This window comes from Podarcis vaucheri (assembly GCF_965113315.1).
Source record: "Podarcis vaucheri genome assembly, chromosome: 2".
Classification (NCBI taxonomy): Eukaryota; Metazoa; Chordata; class Lepidosauria; order Squamata; family Lacertidae; genus Podarcis; species Podarcis vaucheri.
This window is the reverse complement of record NC_138760.1, coordinates 69,858,482-69,884,406: the sequence shown is the minus strand read 5'-3', so window position 1 is coordinate 69,884,406 and position 25,925 is coordinate 69,858,482. Positions and strand designations below refer to the sequence as shown.

At 44.2% G+C, this 25,925-nt stretch overlaps 1 protein-coding gene across 2 annotated transcripts; it reads left to right on the top strand.

Moving 5' to 3' along the window:
* The first annotated feature begins 7 nt into the window (after positions 1 to 7).
* On the top strand, positions 8 to 24,073 carry FAM114A2 (family with sequence similarity 114 member A2). Of its 2 annotated transcripts, XM_082211796.1 has the most exons (15): positions 28 to 166; positions 1,083 to 1,202; positions 3,221 to 3,429; positions 4,579 to 4,678; positions 5,076 to 5,171; positions 9,165 to 9,277; positions 16,112 to 16,246; positions 16,435 to 16,593; positions 17,075 to 17,198; positions 18,168 to 18,247; positions 19,128 to 19,256; positions 19,443 to 19,582; positions 20,807 to 20,879; positions 21,630 to 21,683; positions 22,349 to 24,073. In XM_082211796.1, the coding sequence occupies exons 3-15, from the start codon at positions 3,235 to 3,237 to the stop codon at positions 22,448 to 22,450; spliced, it is 1,500 nt and encodes a 499-aa protein (XP_082067922.1). In that variant the 5' UTR covers positions 28 to 166; positions 1,083 to 1,202; positions 3,221 to 3,234; the 3' UTR covers positions 22,451 to 24,073. The 2 variants fall into 2 exon arrangements, with proteins under 2 accessions (XP_082067921.1, XP_082067922.1); XM_082211795.1 differs by lacking the exon at positions 1,083 to 1,202 and having other exon boundaries at positions 8 to 166.
* The last annotated feature ends 1,852 nt before the right edge of the window (positions 24,074 to 25,925 follow it).

Sequence of the window (25,925 nt, the reverse complement as noted above, 5' to 3'; positions counted from 1 at the left end):
TCTATGGTTTGGAGGACCGTCCGTCGGTGTTTGTGCTGGGGGAGAGGCGCGTGTGCCTGACTTGCTGAGACGTGGCTGCGGTGGGGACGGGGAAGGCCTCTGGCGGGTGGAAACCGACGAGGCGGAGGCGGCGGACCGCGAGTTGCCCGGTTTGTTTGTGTTGCCTGTAAGTTGCGCGACTCTCTTCTACGTGTCCCTACAACGCCGCCCGCCCTGGGGAGCAGCAGCAGCAATGCTTGGCCGAAACCTTCACAGGAGATGACTGGGGGCGGAGGGCGCTTGTCACCGTCCCCCAAACCAAAGGGCGGAGTGAGGCTTTCCCTTCAGGGGTGGGGAGGTCTCTCTGTTGGGGTCCTTCCCTATGATGGGGCTTTCCCCGTCCCGACCTCTGGAAGCAGCCGTGGGCCGGCCTGCCTGTTGAGCATCCCCGGAAGGGAGGAGCGAGAGTCCCGGTGCGAAATCCCTGACCCACTTACGGGTTTCCAGGGGGCGCTGCGGGTTTTAGGGGTCCCTCTTCTCTCCCCCCCCCCACTGACCCACCCACACCGTTCTCCATTTGAAAGGAGCTCCATAAAGCGGGTGTTTTCTCTTTAAGTGTGGAGAAAGCAACCTCTCCCTCTGTTTGCCAGCTGTAGCCTCAAGTTGATCTTTTACAGTATCAACAGTTGCTGCATTTCCAGTACTTACTGTCTGCCACTTTCCGGTAACAATTGTACTTCCTTTCTTTTTTTGATACTTTTTTTTTGCTTTGCCTTTAATGGTTCTATGACATAGCTCTTAAAAAGTTCTTTTTGATTCATGTTTAGCTTAGCCTTGCAAATAAGCGCACGAAAGTTAGCGGCCTGCCAAGAAAAGGAGTTAGTTTTTTTAGTAGCCTGTTGGGTGTTGCCCAAGGAGGGGCAGAGATCACTAGCCTTCCTGCAGCAGCATCTTGTGTTTCTGTGCTAGACTCCAGAGGGGAGGAGAAGGCAGCTTCCCTGGTTTCTACACTAGGTGCAGAGTTCCTCCTCCAACAGCTCCCTCACTCACCCATATGGTATTCAATGCATTTGCCTATATGTCGTTTCTTGCCACCTGTATAGCTACCAGGCTATGAGTTTGACTGAACTGCGGGAGGCAGTGGAAGACAGGAGTGCCTGGCATGCTCTGGTCCATGGGGTCACGAAGAGTCGGACACAACTAAACAACAACAAAGCTACCAGGCTAGTGTTTAAGCAGAAGGCTATTTTAGCTGCTGCCTAATACCCCCACCCTGAATAAATCCAGTTTTCCTCCCTTCTTTTTTATTATTCACAACAGTGTTGTATACAACTGAACACACTGATGTCATTCAGTAATGTTAAACTGTAATAGAAGGCTGACAGGTCACTTGGGGGGTAAGTGATATGACCTGAGAAGAGCAAATGTTTGGGAAATGGGCTGTCTGCCCTGTGTCATGCACGTGGACAGAGAGAGGAAGAGACATATTTGTGGTTCTGCATATCTGAAGTGTGTGTGTGTGTGTGAGAGAGGGAGAGAATATGGTATGGTCATCTTTTATTTCCCCCCACGATATTGGGGAATGCTCCCTGATGTTGTTAGCACACACACACACTGATGTTGTTTCTGTCTGTCAGTATTGTGTGATCTTCACAATCAGGACCAAAACAAACAAGATGAATTTTAACAGGGAGAAATGTAAAGTATTGCACTTGGGCAAAAAAAATGAGAGGCACAAATACAAGATGGGTGACACCTGGCTTGAGAGCAGTACATGTGAAAAGGATCTAGGAGTCTTGGTTGACCACAAACTTGACATGAGCCAACAGTGTGACGCGGCAGCTAAAAAAGCCAATGCAATTCTGGGCTGCATCAATAGGAGTATAGCATCTAGATCAAGGGAAGTAATAGTGCCACTGTATTCTGCTCTGGTCAGACCACACCTGGAGTACTGTGTCCAGTTCTGGGCACCACAATTCAAGAAGGACACTGACAAACTGGAACGTGTCCAGAAGAGGGCAACCAAAATGGTCAAAGGCCTGGAAACGATGCCTTATGAGGAACGGCTAAGGGAGCTGGGCATGTTTAGCCTGGAGAAGAGGAGGTTAAGGGGTGATATGATAGCCATGTTCAAATATATAAAAGGATGTCACATAGAGGAGGGAGAAAGGTTGTTTTCTACTGCTCCAGAGAAGCGGACACGGAGCAATGGATCCAAACTACAAGAAAGAAGATTCCACCTAAACATTAGGAAGAACTTCCTGACAGTAAGAGCTGTTCGACAGTGGAATTTGCTGCCAAGGAGTGTGGTGGAGTCTCCTACTTTGGAGGTCTTTAAGCAGAGGCTTGACAACCATATGTCAGGAGTGCTCTGATGGTGTTTCCTGCTTGGCAGGGGGTTGGACTCGATGGCCCTTGTGGTCTCTTCCAACTCTATGATTCTAGGACCAGCAGGACATAGCTGACTTTCTATGACAAGCATTGTCATGTTTGATACAGCAGAGGCTTTCATGAAGAAAAATGGGAGTGGAGTGACTTGTGTGTATCAGTCCCTGTCTCCTGAAGACCTCTGCCCCACCAGTCAGCCGTCTAGAACAGACACGGGGGAGAGGCACAGGAATCTTCAGAGCGAAAGAGGCAAAAAATTGCCTCTTGCCTTCTGTTTATGGAAGTTTTTGCTGGATCAAAGAGCCATTGGTGAATGGGAGGACACTTCAAGTCCAAGTGAATACATTTTGGAATGCACAACAATCTTAAGAAAAATGTTTTGAGTAGCTACTGTACTAACTGGGCCATGTAGTTTCATTATGTAGAATTTCACAACTGGGCATAACCTGGATTTTAGATCCCCTATACGCTGGGATTATTAGGGAGCAATGGTGGGAAGTTTTCAACTGCTATATTTTTCTACGGAAAATACTTTGTTTTCAAAATGCATTGTCTCATAGAATTAGTATCATAATGAATGGGTACAATGCGAATCAAATAAGGACACTTAAAAAATGTAATTAACTCCCACATTCCCACGACTGTCCTTGCTAGGGAAACACATACTAGGATTATTTTTTTGTAAGGAGCGCAGATTGACACCAAAAGTATATATGTTCCAAACATGTTAAATTACTCTGCAACCTATGTAGGCCACCGGAAAATATTCCAGTTAAGTTTATTCCCCCCCAAATGCCATTTATCTTGTTAAACTTCTTGTATGTGTTTTAACAATAATTCTTTATAAATCTAGGGTATGCTGTGGTCATGTCCCAAAAGGATAATGAACCCTTGAATGAAGTTGCTCATGAACTAGAGGAAAATGTTCAGAAGACAGAGGAGGCAGAACCCACTGAGACTAATGGAGAGGAAGCTGAGCTTGTGGCTATGACACGGAAAAGGCCTGAAGCAAAAATCTCTGAGCCCAGTATTGTACAACAGCCACTGGGTCAGAATGTACAGGTATTGGTGCTAAGCCTGCTATCAGTAAATTCTCATTTACCCCAACAACATTCACATTTTAATATTATACATTCCCTATACATTCAAATGGGCCAAGAAGATCCATTTGAATGAAGTGTGGAACTGTGAGATGTAGATATCTGTGTTCTGCATTTGTCCTGTGTGCTAAATAGTAAGGTGCATCATTAACATTCATCTTGTTGGACCTGTTTGAGACATAGGGAAAGCAGGAGTCAGACTTGTATAACTTATGATGGGCTAAGAAGATGTGGATGGATGTAGCAGCGGACAGCACAGTGGCAAAACCCTCTTGTTGATTTTGCTACCTTACTCGGTCAGAACTGTGAGAGTCAGTAAAGGCTGAGACAAACTGAGTGCTTTAAGCAGGATGGAACCTGTCAAAAGGGATACAAGCAATGACCTGCGTTCTTCTCTGCTTAATTTTCGTTTAATTAATTATTTTTTAAATTATTTAATAAAACGATGTATGGTGGAATCTAACACTGCTTGAGCGGGTTCCTGCTAGTGCAATGAGACTTCGCCTTTCTCTCTTCCCCATATACACCCACAATCTGCTCTGGACCCCCCAGAGCTGTGGTTTGCTAATGTGGGGCACATGCCCCACAGGGGGCAACTTTATTTTTAAGGGGGACAAATCAAGAATGACTTGTTAGCAGTTAATGGCCTTTTAGGTTTCCTCCATGTGAATAGTTCACTTTTTGAATAATAATGATATGTCATGGGGGGGCATCAGGATTTTAGAGTTGCTTAGGTGGGGCATGGCTAAAAAAAGGTTGGGAACCACTGCCCTAGAGCATATTTTGAGGGCATGTGCCTTTTACCAGCTTTGCCTTGTTTGCCAGCTATGACTGTGTCTGGACTGGGATAACTTGGCCGCTGTAGACCATGCATTGGTAAGTAGCTAGTGCAGAATGCAGCAGCTAGACTGCTGATGGGGGCAGATGGCCAACAGCATGTGACACCTCTTTAAAACATATATACTGGATGCCCATATGGCAAGGTTCAAGACTTGTGTTGCTATAAAAATTCCTGAATGACTTGGTTTTCCTGTCTGGAAATGAATTTTGGTTAAACTGGATGTTTAATTTCAATAGTACAGTTGGCAATGTCATTTCGTTTCTTCCCCAGGGTTCCAGTTCCATGGAAGGGTCGCAGACAGGATGGGGTTACTGGGGGAGCTGGGGAAAATCATTGCTCTCGACTGCTTCTGCTACAGTGGCTACCGTAGGTGAGGCTGCCCGAAACCTAAGCTATACAATCCGAATCAAATAAATTGGGTCTGCTCAAAATTGCTTTTCTTTTTCTTTTTTACCTTTAGAAGTTAAAAGTGACAAGTGCAAAATGTTCTATATAGAAAACAACAGAAGAAGATTAATTAGTGGCAGATTAAACATGGTAAAAATGTAAGCAACAGCACAGAAGTTGAAAGGTTGCAATGTGTGCTGTCTCTTAAACAAAGGAAAAAGAGGGAAATTTTAAGCTACTGGCTTGATTGGGCAATTCATTGTGCTTTTCAAATGCAGCATACTGCCTGGAGCAATTCATCTTGCTGACTTGGCCTCTGCTTCCTTGGTGAAGTAATTCATTTTACCTTTGGACTAAAGTAACATCTCTGCTTTCTTTAGGTCACGGAATCTCAAATGTCATTGAAAAAGCAGAGACATCCCTTGGGATCCCCAGCCCTACTGAATTATCTTCTGAGGCTAAAGATGTTGGGGAAGGTTGGTTTCTATTAAAAATATATAAACTATTTGAAGTTTGCCCCTTGTGGTACTATGATGGATGTTGTTGTTTTAATGCTATTACTTCTTGTACAAGGGAATCTGTTATATATTTCAATAGAAGCTGCTATTTTGCTGTCACTAGTTTACTTACAGATTGTGAGGCTCTTCATAAGTATCAGCTTCCCTTGCCTCCTTTTATCCAAGACATATACACAAAGGAATGGGAGCTACAGCCCATAGCCTATGTCTTATCTAGCACTGGCACCTCCTATATGGCTATGGGAGGTGCCTTTGCATATGAGGATTCTTTGCTGTATGGTGTAAATGACTACTGGTCCAAATCAAATTGAATGCATATTTATCAGCTTATTGCATGTGAAACTACTGGCGTAGATTGGCTGGGATCCAAATAATTGCATTACTATTTCCTGCCAACCTAGCAGTTTGAAAGCACGTCAACGTGCAAGTAGATAAATAGGTACCACTCCGGCGGGAAGGTAAACGGCATTTCTGTGCACTGCTCTGGTTTGGCATAAGCGGCTTAGTCATGCTGGCCACATGACCAGGAAACTGTCTGCGGACAAACGCCGGCTCCCTCGGCCAGTAAAGCGAGATGAGCATCGCAACCCCAGAGTCATCCGTGACTGGACTTAACGGTCAGGGGTCCCTTTACCTTTACTTTTATTTCCATGCACTCAAAGGGGCTTTGAACTCGTTTGAAAGAGCAGTTCCCCATAGGAAGCTATTGAAAAATCAAGGGGACTTTCAAGTTAGCTTGTGATGATGACATATGTGTCTGCTTTTGGACGAAAAGGGAGTGTCACGCTACACTGGCCTTGCCCAAATTCTTGACTGTAAGCTCTTTTGATTTCAGCTAAAAAAGCCAATGCAATTCTGGGCTGCATCAATAGGAGTATAGCATCTAGATGAAGGGAAGTAATAGTGCCACTGTATTCTGCTCTGGTCAGACCTCACCTGGAGTACTGTGTCCAGTTCTGGGCACCACAGTTCAAGAAGGACACTGACAAACTGGAACGTGTCCAGAGGAGGGCAACCAAAATGGTCAAAGGCCTGGAAACGATGCCTTATGAGGAACGGCTAAGGGAGCTGGGCATGTTTAGCCTGGAGAAGAGGAGGTTAAGGGGTGATATGATAGCCATGTTCAAATATATAAAAGGATGTCACATAGAGGAGGGAGAAAGGTTGTTTTCTGCTGCTCCAGAGAAGCGGACACGGAGCAATGGATCCAAACTACAAGAAAGAAGATTCCACCTAAACATTAGGAAGAACTTCCTGACAGTAAGAGCTGTTCGACAGTGGAATTTGCTGCCAAGGAGTGTGGTGGAGTCTCCTCCTTTGGAGGTCTTTAAGCAGAGGCTTGACAACCATATGTCAGGAGTGCTCTGATGGTGTTTCCTGCTTGGCAGGGGGTTGGACTCGATGGCCCTTGTGGTCTATTCCAACTCTATGATTCTATGATTCTAGGTATTGTCCTTTTGCACATGAATATCTCTGCATCAAGCCCTAGAGCCATTGCAGTACTAAGCCAAAGCATGGCTAAGCATTGGCGTGTTGGTGTGCAGGTACTAACAGTAAAAACTGCAACCCGCTTCACTCTTCCTGTGATCTTCATCTTGCTGAAGCTCAGCCATTGTCTGGCTTGCTGGTCTGTCCAAAACCAGACTTGTGGTTGGTCTTACTCAGACAAGCTGTAGCCAAGGTTTGTTCTTGCCTTGCCGCTTGTGGTTTGTCTGAAAGACACAAACCATGACTATGGATTTGGATGTAACGCTAAGCCAAACCATCTGGGTGTGTAGGTGTGGGTGTCAAAGTAGACCTTATTTCTACTGCTAGTACTTGCACACTCATGCATTCACAGTAAGTCATGGTTTGGCTTAGCATTATGTGCAACCTAAGTCCTTGCCTAGGATGGTACTGTTACTATAACACCAGATTCCTTCATTGTAGAATGTCAATTGTAAAAGTAGACATGGAGGCAGAGGGCAGAATCCAATATTTGCATCAGGGGACTTTCACCTCCTCTCATCCCCACTGCAGCTTCCTATGCACACCCCAGTTCTATTCTTGAGGGTCCCCCATCCCTCTGGAACAGATTTGGAACTCATGGCAAGGACTGTGTGACTCTTGAACTCAAGCTTTGGATTCAACCCAAAATAAAAATAGGACTACTTGGCCGTATTCAGAAAACATCATTTGCGAAACAGAAATAAAAGAAAGATCTGCCATTTCTTAAAGACACATGCTTATCCAAGTCAGTTTTCAAATTATGACCTCACGGGTCACAAAATGTTGAACTGCCTTTTAATCACAAGTGTCAAACACAAACTTCAGAATTCCTGGATTTCTATCAAGTAGCTGTTTTATCACTGACCCTGAAGTCAACTATGGATTTTGTCACACGAAGATCAGATTGGCAACAGGTTTGTGATATTAAGCACTACATCTGTGATATTGCATGAGTTTTATGTGGCATTATCACAAATATATTAAAAAAGATGCTTGGGACCTTATTTGCCGCCTCTTGTTCATAGAAGCATCAATTTTATGCAATTCAGAGAGAGAGAGAGAGAGATATCTTAGATTTGGTATACATCTTTATTTATTTAATGAATCGCTTCCTATAAAGCATCTTGCAGCAATTTCACAATACCATAGAAACAATTGCATATATTAAAAAGGGTAAAACAATTGGCCAGCAGACATTTTTACATTTCTCCCTCCCTCTGTTCTAAACCAAGGTGGAGAACCTTTTTGGCTCTTTGACCAGATCCTTTTCAAATTAGACAGGTAGGTGGTGGTAACCACCTATCAATCACTTGACATCACAGTGATGTCAGCTGATTGGGTGCTTTGAAGTAGGGACCACGCACAACCCTAGGAGTAAGGAGTGCAAGGGAACTCATTCACCTGACCTTTGGCTCTACTGCTCATCAGTTGATGGGTGGAAAAATCAAAGCCTGCTTTCCTTTGCCAATGGACAATTGGGGGGTCAATAAAGGGGCTGGATTGTGCATTGGCAGCTGCTTCATCAACAAACAAGATGAACTTTAACAGGGAGAAATGTAAAGTATTGCACTTGGGCAAAAAAAATGAGAGGCACAAATACAAGATGGGTGACACCTGGCTTGAGAGCAGTACATGTGAAAAGGATCTAGGAGTCTTGGTTGACCACAAACTTGACATGAGCCAACAGTGTGACGCAGCAGCTAAAAAAGCCAATGCAATTCTGGGCTGCATCAATAGGAGTATAGCATCTAGATCAAGGGAAGTAATAGTGCCACTGTATTCTGCTCTGGTCAGACCTCACCTGGAGTACTGTGTCCAGTTCTGGGCACCACAATTCAAGAAGGACACTGACAAACTGGAACGTGTCCAGAGGAGGGCAACCAAAATGGTCAAAGGCCTGGAAACGATGCCTTATGAGGAACGGCTGAGGGAGCTGGGCATGTTTAGCCTGGAGAAGAGGAGGTTAAGGGGTGATATGATAGCCATGTTCAAATATATAAAAGGATGTCACATAGAGGAGGGAGAAAGGTTGTTTTCTGCTGCTCCAGAGAAGCGGACACGGAGCAATGGATCCAAACTACAAGAAAGAAGATTCCACCTAAACATTAGGAAGAACTTCCTGACAGTAAGAGCTGTTCGACAGTGGAATTTGCTGCCAAGGAGTGTGGTGGAGTCTCTTTGGAGGTCTTTAAGCAGAGGCTTGACAACCATATGTCAGGAGTGCTCTGATGGTGTTTCCTGCTTGGCAGGGGGTTGGACTCAATGGCCCTTGTGGTCTCTTCCAACTCTATGATTCTATGATTCTATCTCTGCTTACCCCACACCTCGCACCACAAATGAAGTCAGGTGTGGAGAGGTGTGCACGGTTTGGGGAAAATGGCCTAGTAGGTCAAATTTAAATCCCTCACAGGCTAAGTTTGGCCCACACACCACTTAAATCCTATTCCCTTCCCCTTGTTTCAGAAATCCAAAACTCTGAAGAAGGCAATGATGGCAAAGAAGAGACTGAAAATCCCTCGCCTATTAGTGGTGCATTTGGAATGTTTTCTACCATCTCTGCTGCTGTTCAGAGCACAGTGAGTGAGACTGCAAGCAATATATCAATTAACACCAGCTTATTTTATTATTTATTTATTCATTTATTGGATCAATTTATTTATTGGAAGCTTGTCTTTCATTTTGAATTCTGGGTAGTGGAAAACGTGATTCAAGCGGTTGGTTGATGCTGCGCAATGGCTCATTAAATCATCAAATGATTCTGTAGTGTTGTGTAATATGCATTATCATAACTTATGGGTGAGTAATTAGTTGCTTGTGACCTGTCTAGCAGCTGTATATGTTAAGAAAAAGTTTTTGATTGGCGTCTGAGTAGAAGTGGGCATTTTATCCTTGAGATGTAAAATCTGGAATGTCTTGACGGCATTCCTTCATAAAGGAGGATTTCCTGCTGCGTGCTTAAGACCAATCTCAATGAATGAGGCTTCAGGCCCTGCCCTGGGCCAGATGGTAAGTGGCAGGAAGGAGCAGGGCCCTCAGACACTCACACAGGCGACTCCCCTGGGCACCAATCTCAATGAATTCCTTAGTCTAGAACTGATGTTTAATTGGGGTGGAGTGAAATATCCTGAAAGTATACAAGTACATTAGCAAATGGTACATTGCATGGTGCTTTGTGGTGGTAAGGACCTTTGGCTAAGCAATAAAGATTTGGATTTGTAGTATTCTGTGGACTTTGCTAGCAATTAGTGATGTTGCTGAACTTTGTAATGCTTTATTTCATTTAGAGAAGTGATGTATTCCTAACATGCTGGTATTGTGAAGTACAGTCCCACAAGACGATTGCCTCGCAAGACGAAGAACTCGCTAGACGAAAGGGTTTTTCGGTTTTGCGTTGCTTCGCTAGACGAATTTCCCTATGGGCTTGCTTCGCAAGACGAAAACGTCTTGCGCTTTTTTTTTAAAGCCGCTTGAAGAGGCGCAGCTGCGACAGACCGTGCTTCGCAAGACGAAAAACATCGCAAGACGAAAAGACTCGCGGAACGAATTATTTTCGTCTTGCGAGGCACCACTGTAGCCTATATTTCCTCCCCTCATAGCTTTTTCCCACTACAGTCTACAGTCTGAGCCAGAAACCACCCCCCTGCTGGCCCCCTGCGTGAGTGTCTGAGGGCCCTGCTCTTGCCACTTACCATCTGGCCCGGGGCAGGGCCTGAAGCCTCAAATGGACTGCTCTGCTGCCCAGGAGGACTCTCCTGTGTGAGTGCCTGAGGGCCCTGCTCCTTCCTGCCACTTACTATCTGGCCCAGGGTGGGGCCTCACAAGGACGGTTGTTGCCACTGATGCTGCTACTGCCCAGGAGGACCCGGAGCGGTGCAGAGTTCTTTTTAACATGTTTTAAAAATTTCCTTTCCCTTTAGATTTTTTATATATGGGGGTGGGATGGATGTTTGGGTGGGCTTGGGAATTTGTTAGATTTTGATGAATTTGTAATTTTTGCAGTTTTTATTTGCATTTTTTTTTGTTTTCTGGGTTGTTTTTGTTTTTATTGTTTTAAGGTTTTATTGTTTTAGGCTGCGAAAGAATAACATTAATTGCCATCAATGGAGGCTACTATGAGGCTTGGGATTGCTACCGTGGAGGGGCGAGGGAGGCATGGCGGTGGGGGCAGTTGTTATAGGCGAAGGGGATCGAGATATGGATACGCTCGTACCCCTTCCAATCTGTGCCTCATCCCAAGGGACGAGGGTAGGGTGAGCAAGGATTACTCACCTCCGTCACTGGTGCTGTGCAATGCCAGGTCTATAGGCAACAAAACTGCCACCCTGCGAGATTTCTTTATCTTGCAGGGGGTTGACCTGGCTTGTGTGACAGAGACCTGGGTGCACGAAGGGGCAACAGTTACCTTCCGAGAGATGGCGCCCCCGGGTTTCTCCGTCCTCCACCAGTCGCGGACTGTGGGCTGGGGGGGAGGGGTGGCATTATTAATCCGGGAAGATTGTCCTTTCAGGGCTCTACCATCGCCATCGATCCCCGGCATTGAATGTATTGGCCTAGTGTGGGGCTCCGAGGAGAGCTTGGCTGTCTGGTTGGTGTACCGGCCACCTAGCGCACCAGCAGCCACCCTGTCAGGCCTATTGGAGGTGGTGGCCGGCTGGGCCTTGGAGTTCCCTAACCTATTGGTATTGGGGGGCTTCAACATTCATGCTGATGCCACTCCCTCCTCACAGGCTCTGGACCTGGTGTCTTCCATGGCGACACTAGGGCTCTCCCAGTTTGTTTCGGGCCCCACACATCAAGCAGGCCACGTGCTGGATTTGATCTTTGGCGTAGGTATAGATGTGATCATGTCTCCTTTGATGAAGGTGCCATGGTCTGATCACTACGCTCTGAAAGCCAGGATTGACTTTCCACCCCCACCCTGCTTAGGTGGTGAGCCGATTTGGGCTCGCCTGCAGAGGCTGATGGACCCTGATAGATTCCGCCAAGCCTTGTGGGACCTTGCTCCCCCTGGCGACTCATTGACTGAGCTTGTTGAGGGCTGGAATATCCAGCTCCTGGCAGCCATCGATGAGATCGCACCTAAGCGCTCTCTGTGACCCCGCAGAAACCGGGCTCCCTTGTTTACCGAGGAGCTCCGGAAAATGAAGCGAGACCTCAGATGGCTAGAGCGAGTATGGCGGGGTGCCTGTGACGGAGCCTCAAGAAACATCTTATAGGGCTTTTATGAAAACCTACGAGATGGCGGTGAAGGCTGCTAAGAAGTCTTACTTCTTGGCCTCCATTGCATCTGCTAGCTCTCGCCCGGCGCAATTATTTAGTATAATCAGGTCTTTAACGTCCCTTGAGGGACAGCCAAATTTAAATAACAATTTGACACTCAGCTGTGAGGCATTTGCGAGCTTTTTTGCGGAGAAGGTCTTGTTGCTCCGCCATGACCTCCCTGCCAATTTGGATACAATAAAGGAACTGGAGGCCCCTCGACTGTCCTCGGGTCCAGTATTGGACCACTTCGACCGGATATCCCCAGCCGATGTGGACAGACTCCTCCGAGCTGGAAAGCCCACCACCTGTCCTCTCGACCCGTGCCCGTCTTGGCTGATTAGAGCGTGTCCAGATGAGGTGCGGGCCCTCCTGGGGGATATCATCAATTTGTCCCTCGGCACGGGGACATTCCCAGGGGAACTGAAGGAGGCAGTGGTGCGCCTGCTCTTAAAGAAAACCTCATTAGATCCTTTAGATCTATCCAATTACCACCCGGTTTCGAATCTTCTGTTCCTGGTGATTGAGAGAGCGGTTGCTGAACAGCTTGGTGGGTTTCTGGATGAAACATCGGCTCTGGATCCATTCCTGTCTGGCTTCTGCGCTGGTCATGGGACCGAGACAGCTCTGGTTGCCCTAACAAATGATCTTCGTAGACAACTGGATCGAGGTGGGTCGGGGCTGCTGATTCTTCTAGATCTGTCAGCAGCTTTCGACATGGTCGATCACGAACTTCTGGACCACCGCCTTGCCGACGTGGGGATCCAGGGCACAGTCCTTCAATGGCTGCGCTCGTTTCTCTCTGGTCGGGGACAGAGGGTGGTACTTGGGGGGGAATTGTCATCGCGCCACTCCTTGGTGTGTGGAGTACCTCAGGGTGCGATGCTCTCCCCGATGCTTTTCAACATCTTTATGCGCCCCCTCGCCCAGCTTGTCCGGAGTTTTGGGCTGGGTTGCCATCAGTATGCCGATGACACCCAACTCTATCTGTTGATGGATGGCCATCCTGACTCGGCCCCAGACACACTGACCAGATGATTGGAAGCTGTGGCTGGATGGTTACATGGGAGCCGGTTGAAGCTAAATCCTTCAAAGGCAGAGGTCCTGTGGCTGGGACAGGACGATATGGGTTTGGGGGGGCAACTCCCATCTCTTGCGGGGGCGCAATTAGTGCCAGCACCGTCCGTTAAGAGTTTGGGTGTAATCTTCGACACCTCCCTTTCCATGGAGGCGCAGATTGTAGCTATAACAAAGGTGGCATTTTTCCATCTCCGCCAAGCTAAGCAGTTAGCTCCTTACCTCTCTCGCCCTGACCTAGCCACTGTGATCCACGCGACGGTCACCTCCAGACTGGATTATTGTAACTCGCTCTACGTGGGGCTGCCCTTGAGACTGACCCAGAAACTCCAGCGGGTGCAGAATGCTGCAGCGAGACTCCTTACGGGGTCTTCGCTGCGAGATCACATTCACCCGGTGCTATACCAGCTGCACTGGCTCCCGGTGGAGTACAGGATCAGGTTTAAGGTGCTGGTTTTAACCTTTAAAGCCCTATACGGTCTAGGACCCTCGTACCTACGGGACCGCCTCTCCTGGTATGTCCCACAGAGAAACTTACGGTCTTCAAAGAAAAACATCTTGAAGGTCCCAGGCCACAGAGAGGTTAGGCTGGCCTCAACTAGAGCCAGGGCTTTTTCGGCTGTTGCTCCGATCTGGTGGAACACTCTGTCACAAGAGACCAGGGCCCTGCGGGACTTAGAATCATAGAATCATAGAATCATAGAATCATAGAGTTGGAAGAGACCACAAGGGCCATCGAGTCCAACCCCCTGCCAAGCAGGAAACACCATCAGAGCACTCCTGACATATGGTTGTCAAGCCTCTGCTTAAAGACCTCCAAAGTAGGAGACTCCACCACACTCCTTGGCAGCAAATTCCACTGTCGAACAGCTCTTACTGTCAGGAAGTTCTTCCTAATGTTTAGGTGGAATCTTCTTTCTTGTAGTTTGGATCCATTGCTCCGTGTCCGCTTCTCTGGAGCAGTAGAAAACAACCTTTCTCCCTCCTCTATGTGACATCCTTTTATATATTTGAACATGGCTATCATATCACCCCTTAACCTCCTCTTCTCCAGGCTAAACATGCCCAGCTCCCTTAGCCGTTCCTCATAAGGCATCGTTTCCAGGCCTTTGACCATTTTGGTTGCCCTCTTCTGGACACGTTCCAGTTTGTCAGTGTCCTTCTTGAATTGTGGTGCCCAGAACTGGACACAGTACTCCAGGTGTGGTCTGACCAGAGCAGAATACAGTGGCACTATTACTTCCCTTGATCTAGATGCTATACTCCTATTGATGCAGCCCAGAATTGCATTGGCTTTTTTAGCTGCCGCGTCACACTGTTGGCTCATGTCAAGTTTGTGGTCAACCAAGACTCCTAGATCCTTTTCACATGTACTGCTCTCAAGCCAGGTGTCACCCATCTTGTATTTGTGCCTCTCATTTTTTTTGCCCAAGTGCAATACTTTACATTTCTCCCTGTTAAAATTCATCTTGTTTGTTTTTGCCCAGTTCTCTAATCTGTCAAGGTCGTTTTGAAGTGTGATCCTGTCCTCTGGGGTGTTAGCCACCCCTCCCAGTTTGGTGTCATCTGCAAATTTGATCAGGATGCCCTTGAGTCCATCATCCAAGTCGTTGATAAAGATGTTGAATAAGACCGGGCCCAAGACAGAACCCTGTGGCACCCCACTAGTCACTCTTCTCCAGGATGAAGAGTGACTAGTGGCATCTTTCCGCAGGGCCTGCAAGACAGAGCTGTTCCACCAGGCCTGACTCCCTCCCTTGGCAATCTTCGCGGAGCTCTGGCCCAATGGTTGCCAGTGGCTTGAATTAATTAATTTTATAATGAATGGTTTTAGAGTGTTGTTTGTGCTGTACTTTTGTACTGTTTTATTGTTGTTAGCCGCCCTGAGCCTGGCTTCGGCTGGGGAGGGCGGGATATAAATAATTTTATTATTATTATTATTATTATTATTATTATTATTATTATTATTATTATTTTATTATTATTGTGATGGCAGGAGGAATGTTGCCTTAGCAGCTTTCAAACACAAAGAAGAAAGGGGAAGAGAAACATCCATCCTTGTCATTGCTGCAGCCGGGTAGCGGGAGGGGGCGGTGCTTCTCGAGGTTGGCTTGTAATCTAACCTGAGAAAAGACTGTAAGGTGTTAGGTGGCGGCGGCCTGGTTTGGACTAATGCAGCACATATTAATTTTCTAGTTTAATATCGTCACCTTCCACCTTAATGTACTATATGGCGTTCATGCTATGTGGAGTTCAGTGTAAAAATAGCAGGGGGACCTATACCTGGTCAATGCAACCTAACATGGCGGCTTAATCATCTGGGGTTTTTTTGGAAAGCATTACTTGGTCACATTCACATCATACATTTAAAGCACGTTCAATGCACATTTAAAGTGCATGGGTTCCCTCAAAGCATTATGGGAACTGTAGTTTACCACCCACAGAACTGCAATTCCCAGCACCTTTAACAAGTTACAGCTCCCAGGATTCTTTGGGGGAAGCCATGTGCTTCAGATGTGTGATGAATGTGCTTTAATGTATGATGTGGATGTGACTTATTTTTTATCAACGTGGAATAAGCAGACGAAATGCGTCTCACTGGGTTCGTAAAACAAAATGAGAAATATAGTTTTTGCAAACTTATCCACTTCTTACAGCATATAATTATATGCTTTTGAAAAATTATTTGTCATGTTTATGGTTGTTCCAGCATCAAGATAAAGTGGTGCTAGGCTGTGTTGTTCCTTCTTATTGCCACCTATTATCATTCTTCCCAAAGTCTACTAAAAACCCCACCCTGCACTTTGAACACTTGACTCCCAGTGCTCTCATCATGTGATTTATATTTCTGACTTGAGTTTTGATCTCTGTTCCTTCAAATTTTTGAATTTACTGACATGCTCTGTGTTTTGTATATTTGTATTTCCAATGCTCTGTATTTTGATGTTTTGAATGTGTGCTGTAAGCCTCTTTGGGTGCAGCTTATTGTGGAAATGCAGCACGTAAGTAAACTCCATCAATCAAATGTTTACTCTTTTTCTCTTGCTTCCCACCTTACCCTGCCCCACTTTTAGGGGAAGACGGTTATTAGTGGAAGTTTGGATGCATTAGAATTCATTGGTAAGAAGACCATGGATGTGATAGCTGAAGGTGACCCTGGTTTTAAGAAAACAAAAGGCCTGATGATCAGAAATTCCACACTTTCTCAGGTATTGGCTAACTTCAAGCTTCTACACAGCAACAAAGAGTAGCTTCTTCCTGGATTCCCTTAATGGCAAATGATCAGTCCCTAGAGCTGTTCACAGCAGAACACCAGATATTTCAGGACGAACCTTTCCTTTGTGTGTGTTTCTATATACATGCACCAGCGTTAACGCTTCAACTTTTCCATTTGTAGATCTTGCGAGAGGCAAAGGAGAGAGAAGAACAGCGGACAGCTACTGAGGTTTCCATGGCTACAGAGAAGAAAGCCCATTATGGGCTACTTTTTGATGAGTTTCAGGGTCTTTCTCATTTGGAAGCTTTAGAGATGCTTTCCAGAGAGAGTGAATCAAAGGTAATGGCCCTGAGCAATTTCCTTTTTTTACAGTTGAGGAGGAATAAAAATGAATATTTCTTTAAACTCTGGCAGATGAGCCCTTTTATAGATTCCACACAAGCATCAGTAAATGAAAGCCAGTAAATGCAGGAAAAACACCTCTCCCTGCCCTCCCCTGCTGTTTCTTTACCCCTTGTGTAGTGTTTTTTATTAAAATAAGAGCTTTCTCGATCTTTGTTGCTCCGAATGCCTGAGCCATTGAGAGTAAAAATCAATGGCACTGCGAGGTAGAGCAGGTTTGATATTTTTACACACACACCTTCTCTCTCTGCTGTGAGGGAATATGCCAAACACAGAGCTCCCTTTCTCAAAGAGTGAATTGCTTTCCGTAGTCAGCTTGTCATTAGTGCTGCCACCTTAATTTTTCACACCAAATATCAAGCGTTTCTGGCTGGTGGGTTTACGGTTCTCTTTGTGGCTTTCTTTCCTTTTAAATCAGGTGAAGTCGGTGATAAGCGCCCTCTCCGGAGATGAGTTAGATACTTTGAAGGCCGAACTGGAACAGCTCAAAGAAGCGTTTTCGTTAGCTGAATTTTATGATGATGAAGAGGAAGAAAAGAAGGGTAATTACAAGAATTCCCACTTGCAAAAGTAACAGTAGACTGAATAGCAAAAGTAAAATGTCTGAATGGTGAGTTCAGTCATTCCGTTATGAGTGTGGTGCAATAACACATGAAAGATGGAAAACTAAGCATATGAACCAGTCCATTAAGTCCCATCAATGGTCCATCTTGCCATTATTCTGTTTCTGACAGTGGACAGTTCTCTGGAAGCTTTGCAGGAGATGCAGATAACACAGGCTGTTAATTGACTACTCTGTGCACTTCCAGCTTCTTCAAGTGAATACCTTTGGCAAGATTATCTATGTCATCAGGCTCTTGGTTAATCACTACTGGTATTCTGACTCACTCACTCTTTGAGTCTGTGATCCAAAGCTTAAATGAAGGATATTGCAGTTGATCAGTGGGATCATGAAAACCGCAGCAGAAGTCTTGTGGACTTGCGCAAGAGAAGCACTGCTAAGCTCCCCAGGATAATCTCCTTCATCATTCCTGACATAAAGGGGAAGAAGACCATTCTAATACAAATCCTTGAGCAGGAGGCTGTCCCTCTTGGTAGAGTTTAAGGAGACTAAGATACCGTATTTTTTGCTCTATAAGACTCACTTTTTCCCTCCTAAAAAGTAAGGGGAAATGTGTGTGCGTGGTATTTGTAAAGCAAAGCTATTTATACCAAAGGACAGAAATGAGTACAAATGCAAAATTCAAATGCAACTTAGTAAGTTTTATTTTTTTGAAAAATAATTTTTATTAACAAACCAATCAAATCACATTAGTTCCAAATTACAAAACAGAATTTTATTTTTTTGTTGGGGGTACCCATGCTTCGAGCTCCGAAAGGGATCCAATCATCTCTTACTTCTGCTGCTTTGATGTTCACAGTTCTGTCCATTCATCTCTTTGTGCAACTTAGTAAGTTTTATTGTCGATGATTAGATGTAGCATTCAGCACCTGTCATCTCTTGCTTTCAGAGGAGGAAGACTTCACAAAGGAAGTAGCAGATCTCTTTTCACAATTACGAGTCTCTACAACGCCAGCCAAACTAACCCAAGTGAGTGAGTGTTTTTTGGTCATCTTTTGGCTGTTAGGCACGCCTCACAAACACTGTTATAGTGCGTCTTTGACGAGGAAGTGGGTAGCAGCCACATACATAACAAAAGGCATCAGGCTTGTTTACACATTTTTGTCTACTTGAAGAAGCCATGGTCTGATCTGAAAAATACAAATATTTAGGTTACAAAACTGTAAAATAAAGAAAAACTAGGTTTGCAAAACAATAATTACCATGTGGTTAGGGTAGATCAACGTGTCAGTGTCCACTTATCCCCAGTGTAAATATGACATATCGGCAAGAGTCAGAAATTGAAAGATAACTATCGCATGTACACAGAAATAATTTCAGATTTGAAACCAGCATTGAAAGAACATATAAGAACATTTGAAAAATCTCATGCAAAAGAAAATGGGGAAAAAAATTTGTTCCCCAGTATATTGTGCATCCCAAGGGAATAATTTTTTTTGCATACCTCCAGCTGTACATAGATATACATGTCATTTTCAATGCTGTACATGTCATGTTCAATGCTATGTAAGTCACTTACATTTATACTCATATGGTACTGCTTTGGCTATGTGTTTAATAAAATATTGAATTCTTGCATTGTGAAAAACAAAGATTATGGTGAAAAGTGAAAAACATGAATTGCAAAAAAAACCTAGAGCTTACAGAACAAAACCCACTTCAGATATGAAATCAGCACATTGAAATTAGGTTAGAACAACTGCAGGTGTCAATGCAACAAAAATTATGTTCCCCATTGTGTAGTTTCGTTCCAGAGGCAGTTGTACTTCCTCCATGTGCAGCATGATCAGGATGGTCCTGCCTCTCCTTTTGGTGATGTGCTGGTGTGTTTCTGCTTCCTCTCGGACAGGCAAGGAACTCCGCTCATGAATTGACAAAAAGCCTCAGCGCGCGAACTGCAAAACAAGAAACGCCGAACGAAGGAGACCAGCAAGTGGGCTCCGGGGATGCTGAGCAAGAGGATAAAAAATCAGTAGAGGTAATCATTTTAACCGAAGGAATATTGCACTGCTGTCTAGCTGTCAATGCGCTTATATAATCTAAGCTCATAGCTGACAGCATGCTGCTTCATGCTTGCAGTTACAATCTCTGCATGAAGCCTGTGGGATGGAATTGGGTGGGAAAGTAACACAATAATTTATTTATCTTTTTCTAACTTCTGCAGGAAGTTCACGCATGTGCGATCAGGAGCCTGGCTGAATTGACAGCTTATTCTATCGAAGCGTTCCACAAAACTGCAGCTCTGGTTCTTCACGGGCAGGAGCAAGAGGCGTTATCCCTAGATCGGGCCAAAGCCCTTTCACAGTAAGGTTGATCACTCTTGGCCACTCTGCTGTGTATAAGATGATAAGTACAGTGGTACCTCGGGTTAAGTACTTAATTCGTTCTGGAGGTCTGTTCTTAACCTGAAACTGTTCTTAACCCGAAGCACCACTTTACCTATGGGGCCTCCTGCTGCTGCTGTGCCTCCGGAGCCCGATTTCTGTTCTCATCCTGAAGCAAAGTTCTTAACCTGAAGCACTATTTCTGGGCTAGCGGAGTGTGTAACCTGAAGCGTGTGTAACCCGAGGTACCACTGTAGAATCCTTGTTGCTGGCTTTGATACTACTGTTCCATTTCTCTTGATTTTGATATTAGAGAACTATTAGGCCAAACTATACTCAAGAGTTGTATCCAAAGTAGCTCTACACCACTCATTCCGTTGATGCAAAAAAAATTGCTTCTTTAATGGAACTTCTACCCTCTCCTCTTCCCATGCACCCCTTTAATCTGTTCCAGAGCAGATTTGGGGAGCGGAGGAAAGTTTCCTTGTGCATGCATAAATTTTTATGCCAACGGAACAAGTCCATTGCATACTGCCCCCGCTTATGTGTTGTTTTCCTCTGTGTTTTAAAAAATCAAATGCAGCCATGGATTCTGCAGTCTGGAGCAGAGAACTAGGGGTGGGGAAAACAGGGAGGAGGCAGATTGCTTAATACTTCCGTCTATTTCATTTGTGAATCGCTTCTCACAAAGCACCTAGAAGCGATTAACAACAAAAACATACACAAAAAATAATTTCAAATCCAATCAGTAGCAACCTGTGCAATGGTGTAGATGGAGTTGTGTTCCTGCTGCAAAGGTGGCAAGGTTCTGACTTGTCTTCCTGCTTGCTTGTGGAGCCAGGAGATCACACCACTCCTTTGGGGTCATGTGCTTGTTTTCACTCCGCAGGGGACTTTATACTTATCTCACCACCCAAAGTGGTGGATTGATGAGACAGAATAGTGATGTCCATACCAGCCCCCCCCCCCCCAGGGGAGGTAAGAGTGTGATGCTGACAGATTATTCGAAATATCCCTGTTCCCTCCACCATCTGTCTTTCGAATACAGGCTTGAATTAAGCTTGAAGGAGGCAGATTCTTTCAAAAGAATCTTAATTCATCAAATCACTTTTGTTTTTGAAGAGCGGTTATTGAAAAGCATTGCATTCAAGGAGGAAATTTTCTTTCAATTTGTGTTTACTGTGTGCTGTTTGTTCTTTCTCAGAATGACCATTGTGTTGTGCAAAGAACTATCGGCTGTGTCTAAAGGCTTTGTGACGTGCTTAACAGCTGCTGGGGTAAGAAGTCAAGTTTAAAGAGTTGTTGGACAATGGTATGATCTTACTTCAGTTATCTGAAAAGCTGGATTTCCCTTTGTTTTGCTGTTTTAAAAGAGAAGGCACCCTACGGTCTCTTGTGGCTGCAGCAGTCAGTTCTAGACTTTACTCTCTCTTTATTAAAAGGTTTTTTAAAAAAAAGAAAAGAAGGGGGGGGGGAATCCATAGGGCCATAATCTAGTTAGTCGTACTCAGAGAGTAGACCAACTAAAATCATTGGATTCAAGTCCATTAATATCATAATATGACTTAGTGAGATAACAGTATTTTGCAAACTGTTGTTTAGCAACGTCTGTGGAAAATGTCCATTTTGCACTATGCTTTTTTTAGAGATATCTTCTTGGTTTCTATGCCCCCCCCTTGGCGGCTGACATTGACTGCATATTATGAACTTCCTGTTCATAATTTCTGGTAGCCCCCTCAGTACTCTTGGTTCATACTGACCTTTTTCTCTCTCAAGTAGCATGATGCCCCAGTAATACAGCTGTTGTTTTAATTTTTGCAAGCTCATCTGAGAAACTGACTTTACTTTGTATGTAACATGTTCTTGATGTGAAATACATCAGAGCTGCATTTTCAAATAATGTGAGATGGATTATCAGCTAATCTAATCAGTGTATCTTTAAATCATTTTTGGACTGGAGATCAGATAAAATTCAAGAGGTTTTGTGCTGTGTTTGGTAATGCAACTAAAATATCCAATCTTTCCAGGTGGAAGAGAAGGCAGATGTCCTTAACCCTTTAATCACTGGAGTGTTTTTGGAGGTCAGTTGCAATATACTTGAACATTTTAGCTAGTTAAACAATGTATATTTTTACTGGCTATGACTTTGTCTGAGGTGGGCTGGCTGATGACTGGAGTGAAGAAAGAATAAGTTGAGAAATCTTGTGTGTGTGTGTGAATATTGTCATAAAGTTACAGCATCTGGTTCATATTATGTAACTAGTTTCTGAAATCTCATTACTGAAAGAGCTAAGTGTGGTGTAATCTTTTTGTTGTGCTGATTGGGTGGCAAGTAGAGGATAAGATGTTGAGAAATATTTCTGACTGCTCATTTAGACTGCGGGAGGTTATGCTGTAAAACTTTAATTTGGATTTTTGGAACAAAAATAATATTTAATACTCCCCAAACTCTTATGGATTGCAGATGTAGAAAATATATGAACTATCTGCTCAAATGGCAGTGGGTGGAGGGTGGGTATAGCTCTTCAATGAACATTGTATGTAGGCTACCAGACGGGACATGGCTATATCTCAGCCCTTTCTCCTAGATGCCTTTTGTTGCATAATGTCCCATTATTCCATTGAAGTGTTTGATTTGGGGAGTGGTGGTTTTGAGTGCTGACCAATTCTAACCTCTAGAATTAGCAGGCACTCTTTATAGAAAGGGCCCCCCAGCGTGATTGCCTTTTTATGTTCTTCTTTGCAGGCTTCAAACAGTGCCTCTTACATCCAAGATGCCTTCCAGCTACTCCTGCCAGTTCTACAGATTTCTCACATCAAGGCTCGTACGGAGTTAACACAGCAATAAATCAAATCTCTGCACCTAGAGCAGTGCCCCAGCCGGCATAAACGGCACCTCCCCAGTTCAGCAAAATAATAGGAGCTTGTAACAAAATACAAAACGTTTTGACTGTGTTTCGCTGACCAGTAATAACTTGCTGAATGGCCATCATTTATCTGCCTAGGCTAGCGAGGAAGATAAAGTGCAGACAACGTTGCAAGTTCAAAGTATGGGGCGGCTTTGTCACTGTGCCGGTTAATGTTTTTTCCCCAGAGGTTCCTGGAGAAAGAATCATTAAGGTTGCAATACTGGGCACAGTTACACAGGAGTAAGTTCCATAGGACACAGTGTGACTTCCTTCCAAGTGAACAAACATGGGATTACACTACAAGTATGTGTGTTTTAAAGAGATTTCATTAAAGGCCTGGATCAGCCCCTTATCTTCCTAGCCTTGTCTCTTTTATTAATCAAACCTTAGAGACAAATTGGGAAGTCTAAAAAAATCACTCTTCAAGTGACACTGCTTCTTTGAGCTTACTTGTTTGGATAGAACAGAAACTTAGACCAGATTTGGCCAATATACTTGGAATGTCTAGCTTTCCGGTGATCGATGAAAAGTAGCTCAAAGATAACTAGCTAATAAAAAGCTAATACAGGCTAAATGTACGTAGTTGGCGGTCGTATTTTCTTCCTCTTGGCCCTATCCCAAGTGGCTGAATGCTCTTGCGCCATTGTATTCAGGAGTGTGGGATCCCTGCCTAGATGCCCAGGCAAAGGTTTGTTGCTGATTCATATGGACAGGCCCCAAGACTTTCAGGACAGAATTATTTTTATAAAATTATTACTTTGCATTGTTTATATCTTGCACGGCTATGGGAAAGTTTTCCTCCCCCTTTGTGCTTGCAATTTGGGAGGAACACCCTGAATATATTTGTATTAAACAACCAAGCAACTTGCTATGATTTGCCCCACTTAGAGAATAAAACGAGTGCTTGACTAGTAAGGGAAAAGGCTTGGGTTGCATCCAATTAAGTCTTACTCATTGAAATTAATGAACTTAAGGCAACATATCTGTTAACTTCAATGGGTCTACTCTGAGTAGGACTAGCACTGGATACAGCCGTTTGAAATGGTATCATGGAGTTGTAGAGTTGGAAGGGTCATCTAGTCCAACCCCCAACTTTTCTCTTATTCTAAGAGTGAATTTTTCACCATCTTTATCAGGTTTGGTCTATTGCCAGGGTAGTGAACAGGGTGCCCTCTTGATGTTGTTGGGCCACATCCCCAATAGAGATGATAGGAGTTGCAGTCCAACCACATCTGCAGGGCACCATGTTGCTTATCCCTGGTTTGTTGTAATATTTTTAGTATCTTTTTCAGCCTTCAAACTGCTCTGATTTCTAAATCCTCTGACTACTGGCATACCCTGTTACTCAGAAAAGCAGCGTTGCAGCAGCACACTCAAAATGGTGGCTACATCAGGGCAAACGTCTTTCAGCTTTCAATAAATGTTCTCTTGTTTGGGACAGATTCTTTTTCTACCAAAGAATCTATATTTTAAATATGTATGTTTGTGAAATCTGCACTATATTATATAAAGAGAATAAATGTTGTTCTGTGATTCAATAAAGAGAAGGTTTCCCATTAAAACCAGGCTATCTATCCATTGTCTGTAGGATGCAGGCATGCTTACTCCAGGATGGGTCAGTAAAAGGTGAATCACACTTCTTGGTACTGCTCTAAAGCTTGTTCCCTTAAATGTGCTTTATCCTGCAAAGGAGTAGCAGGTAACAGTCTTATGTATCATAGTCTGGCAGTCCTGCATATGGCGTTTCGAAATATAAAGAGAGATGAGAGTATATATGCTCGATAAACTGACTCTGGAACCTGTGAACAGATAATTTTGCAGAAATTGACAGCTTCTGCGTAAACCATGACTCACAGCAACTGTGTTTTTCATTGTAAACACAAACAAAGGGGGGTGTATTGTTAAATTGCAGGAAAGGGAAAACAATTCCCAAGAGGCATTAATAATTTTAATGGAAAAATCTTCAAGCAACATCCAAGATCTGTAGTGTAATGAGCCTTGCTGGTGGTTCAAGAACTTATAAGGCTTCTCCCAAGGCACCGGGGGTGGGTGGTGGTGGGGGGGAGGAACTAGTTGTCACCCCCTCTTCTCTCCTCCATCCCCTGCACATTAGATGTAATTCTGCAGTCACTTAACATGATTTCCCAGCACATTTTGAGTGTTTTCCTCTTGCTTTTTTAATAGTGGGAACATGCAACAGCAGGTCTCTAAAACTCTTACTTCATGATACAGCAAATATGTTTCTAACTGGGGGATCTTCTCAGCCTCTTTGGGATTTCCCAGTCCCAGACTGGGCTACTTTGCTCTTCCAAGTTCAGACTATTTATTAACTAGCTATTCTGTAGCAGTAATACTAATTTATTTCTTTGGTGCACTCTACTGTTTGTTTCCTGCTGTTGTGAAGCATCCAATTATTGCTACCATCTGCTTTCCCACATAGTTTTGCATTCCCACCTACTCCTTTTTCATGGTTATCCTTCCGCAGAGAAAAAGTAGAACTGTAAATCGGTGCCAAGAAAAGGAGATAGCCGTGGCAGTTGTGAATAAACATCAACAAGATCAAATCATTTTTCTTCTCTTCCTGTGTGGAATTGTATTATGCTCTGGCTTAGCAGGCACTATCCCTCCTGCTGCTGTGCTCATAAAGAAAAAAAAAAAGAGTATTTATTCAAATGGAATAATGGCGTGTTGTCTCCAGCAGTTTTCCTTGTTAAATCTTGTTCAAATAAAATATAGAGGACTAGAAAATGTTTTGCACCCCCAGGGAAGAGTGGTCAGTATCCTGCTGCCTCCAGGAATTAAAAACAAATCCTTGCTTGGACACAGTGGGAGAGAAATTGCACTGCCAAATGTATTCAGATTAAATGAGTGTGGAGTCAAGTTATATAAGTAGCAGGAAGGAAATATGATAGACTAGCTTCATTCTCAGTTTTGGAAGGGCATGAGCAGGGCTAAGTAAGGGTGGTGTTGCAAAGGTCTCCTGCTAACTCAGGAGGTGGTGCTAAGGGTATCTTTCCCCTAAAGAAAAATGGTTATAGATTTCCATCCTTCAGCATATTCAGTAAAAGCTAGTTGCAAAGAAAGTTAACTTTCACATGTAGCGTTGTGTAATCATGTGCATTTGGAGACGAGCCCCACTGGGTTCAATGAAGTGTGCTCTTGAGTAAGTTTGTATAAGATTGAAGTTTGGACCTAACTTATGCTAGCTGGTGTTATTGGGTGGTTGGGGCTCTTTTTTGTATAAAGATACTCACAGAAAAGAATGGTAATGGTCTGCCACCAGAGGCTAATCCTAGACTGAATATTCTAGCTGTCAAGTCCTACTTCCAAGGAATCCTATCTTCATCCCAGCTCTAGAAACGTTAAAACAGTAAGGAGCTTTGACTATACTTCCTAATGCCCAGAGGACACAGG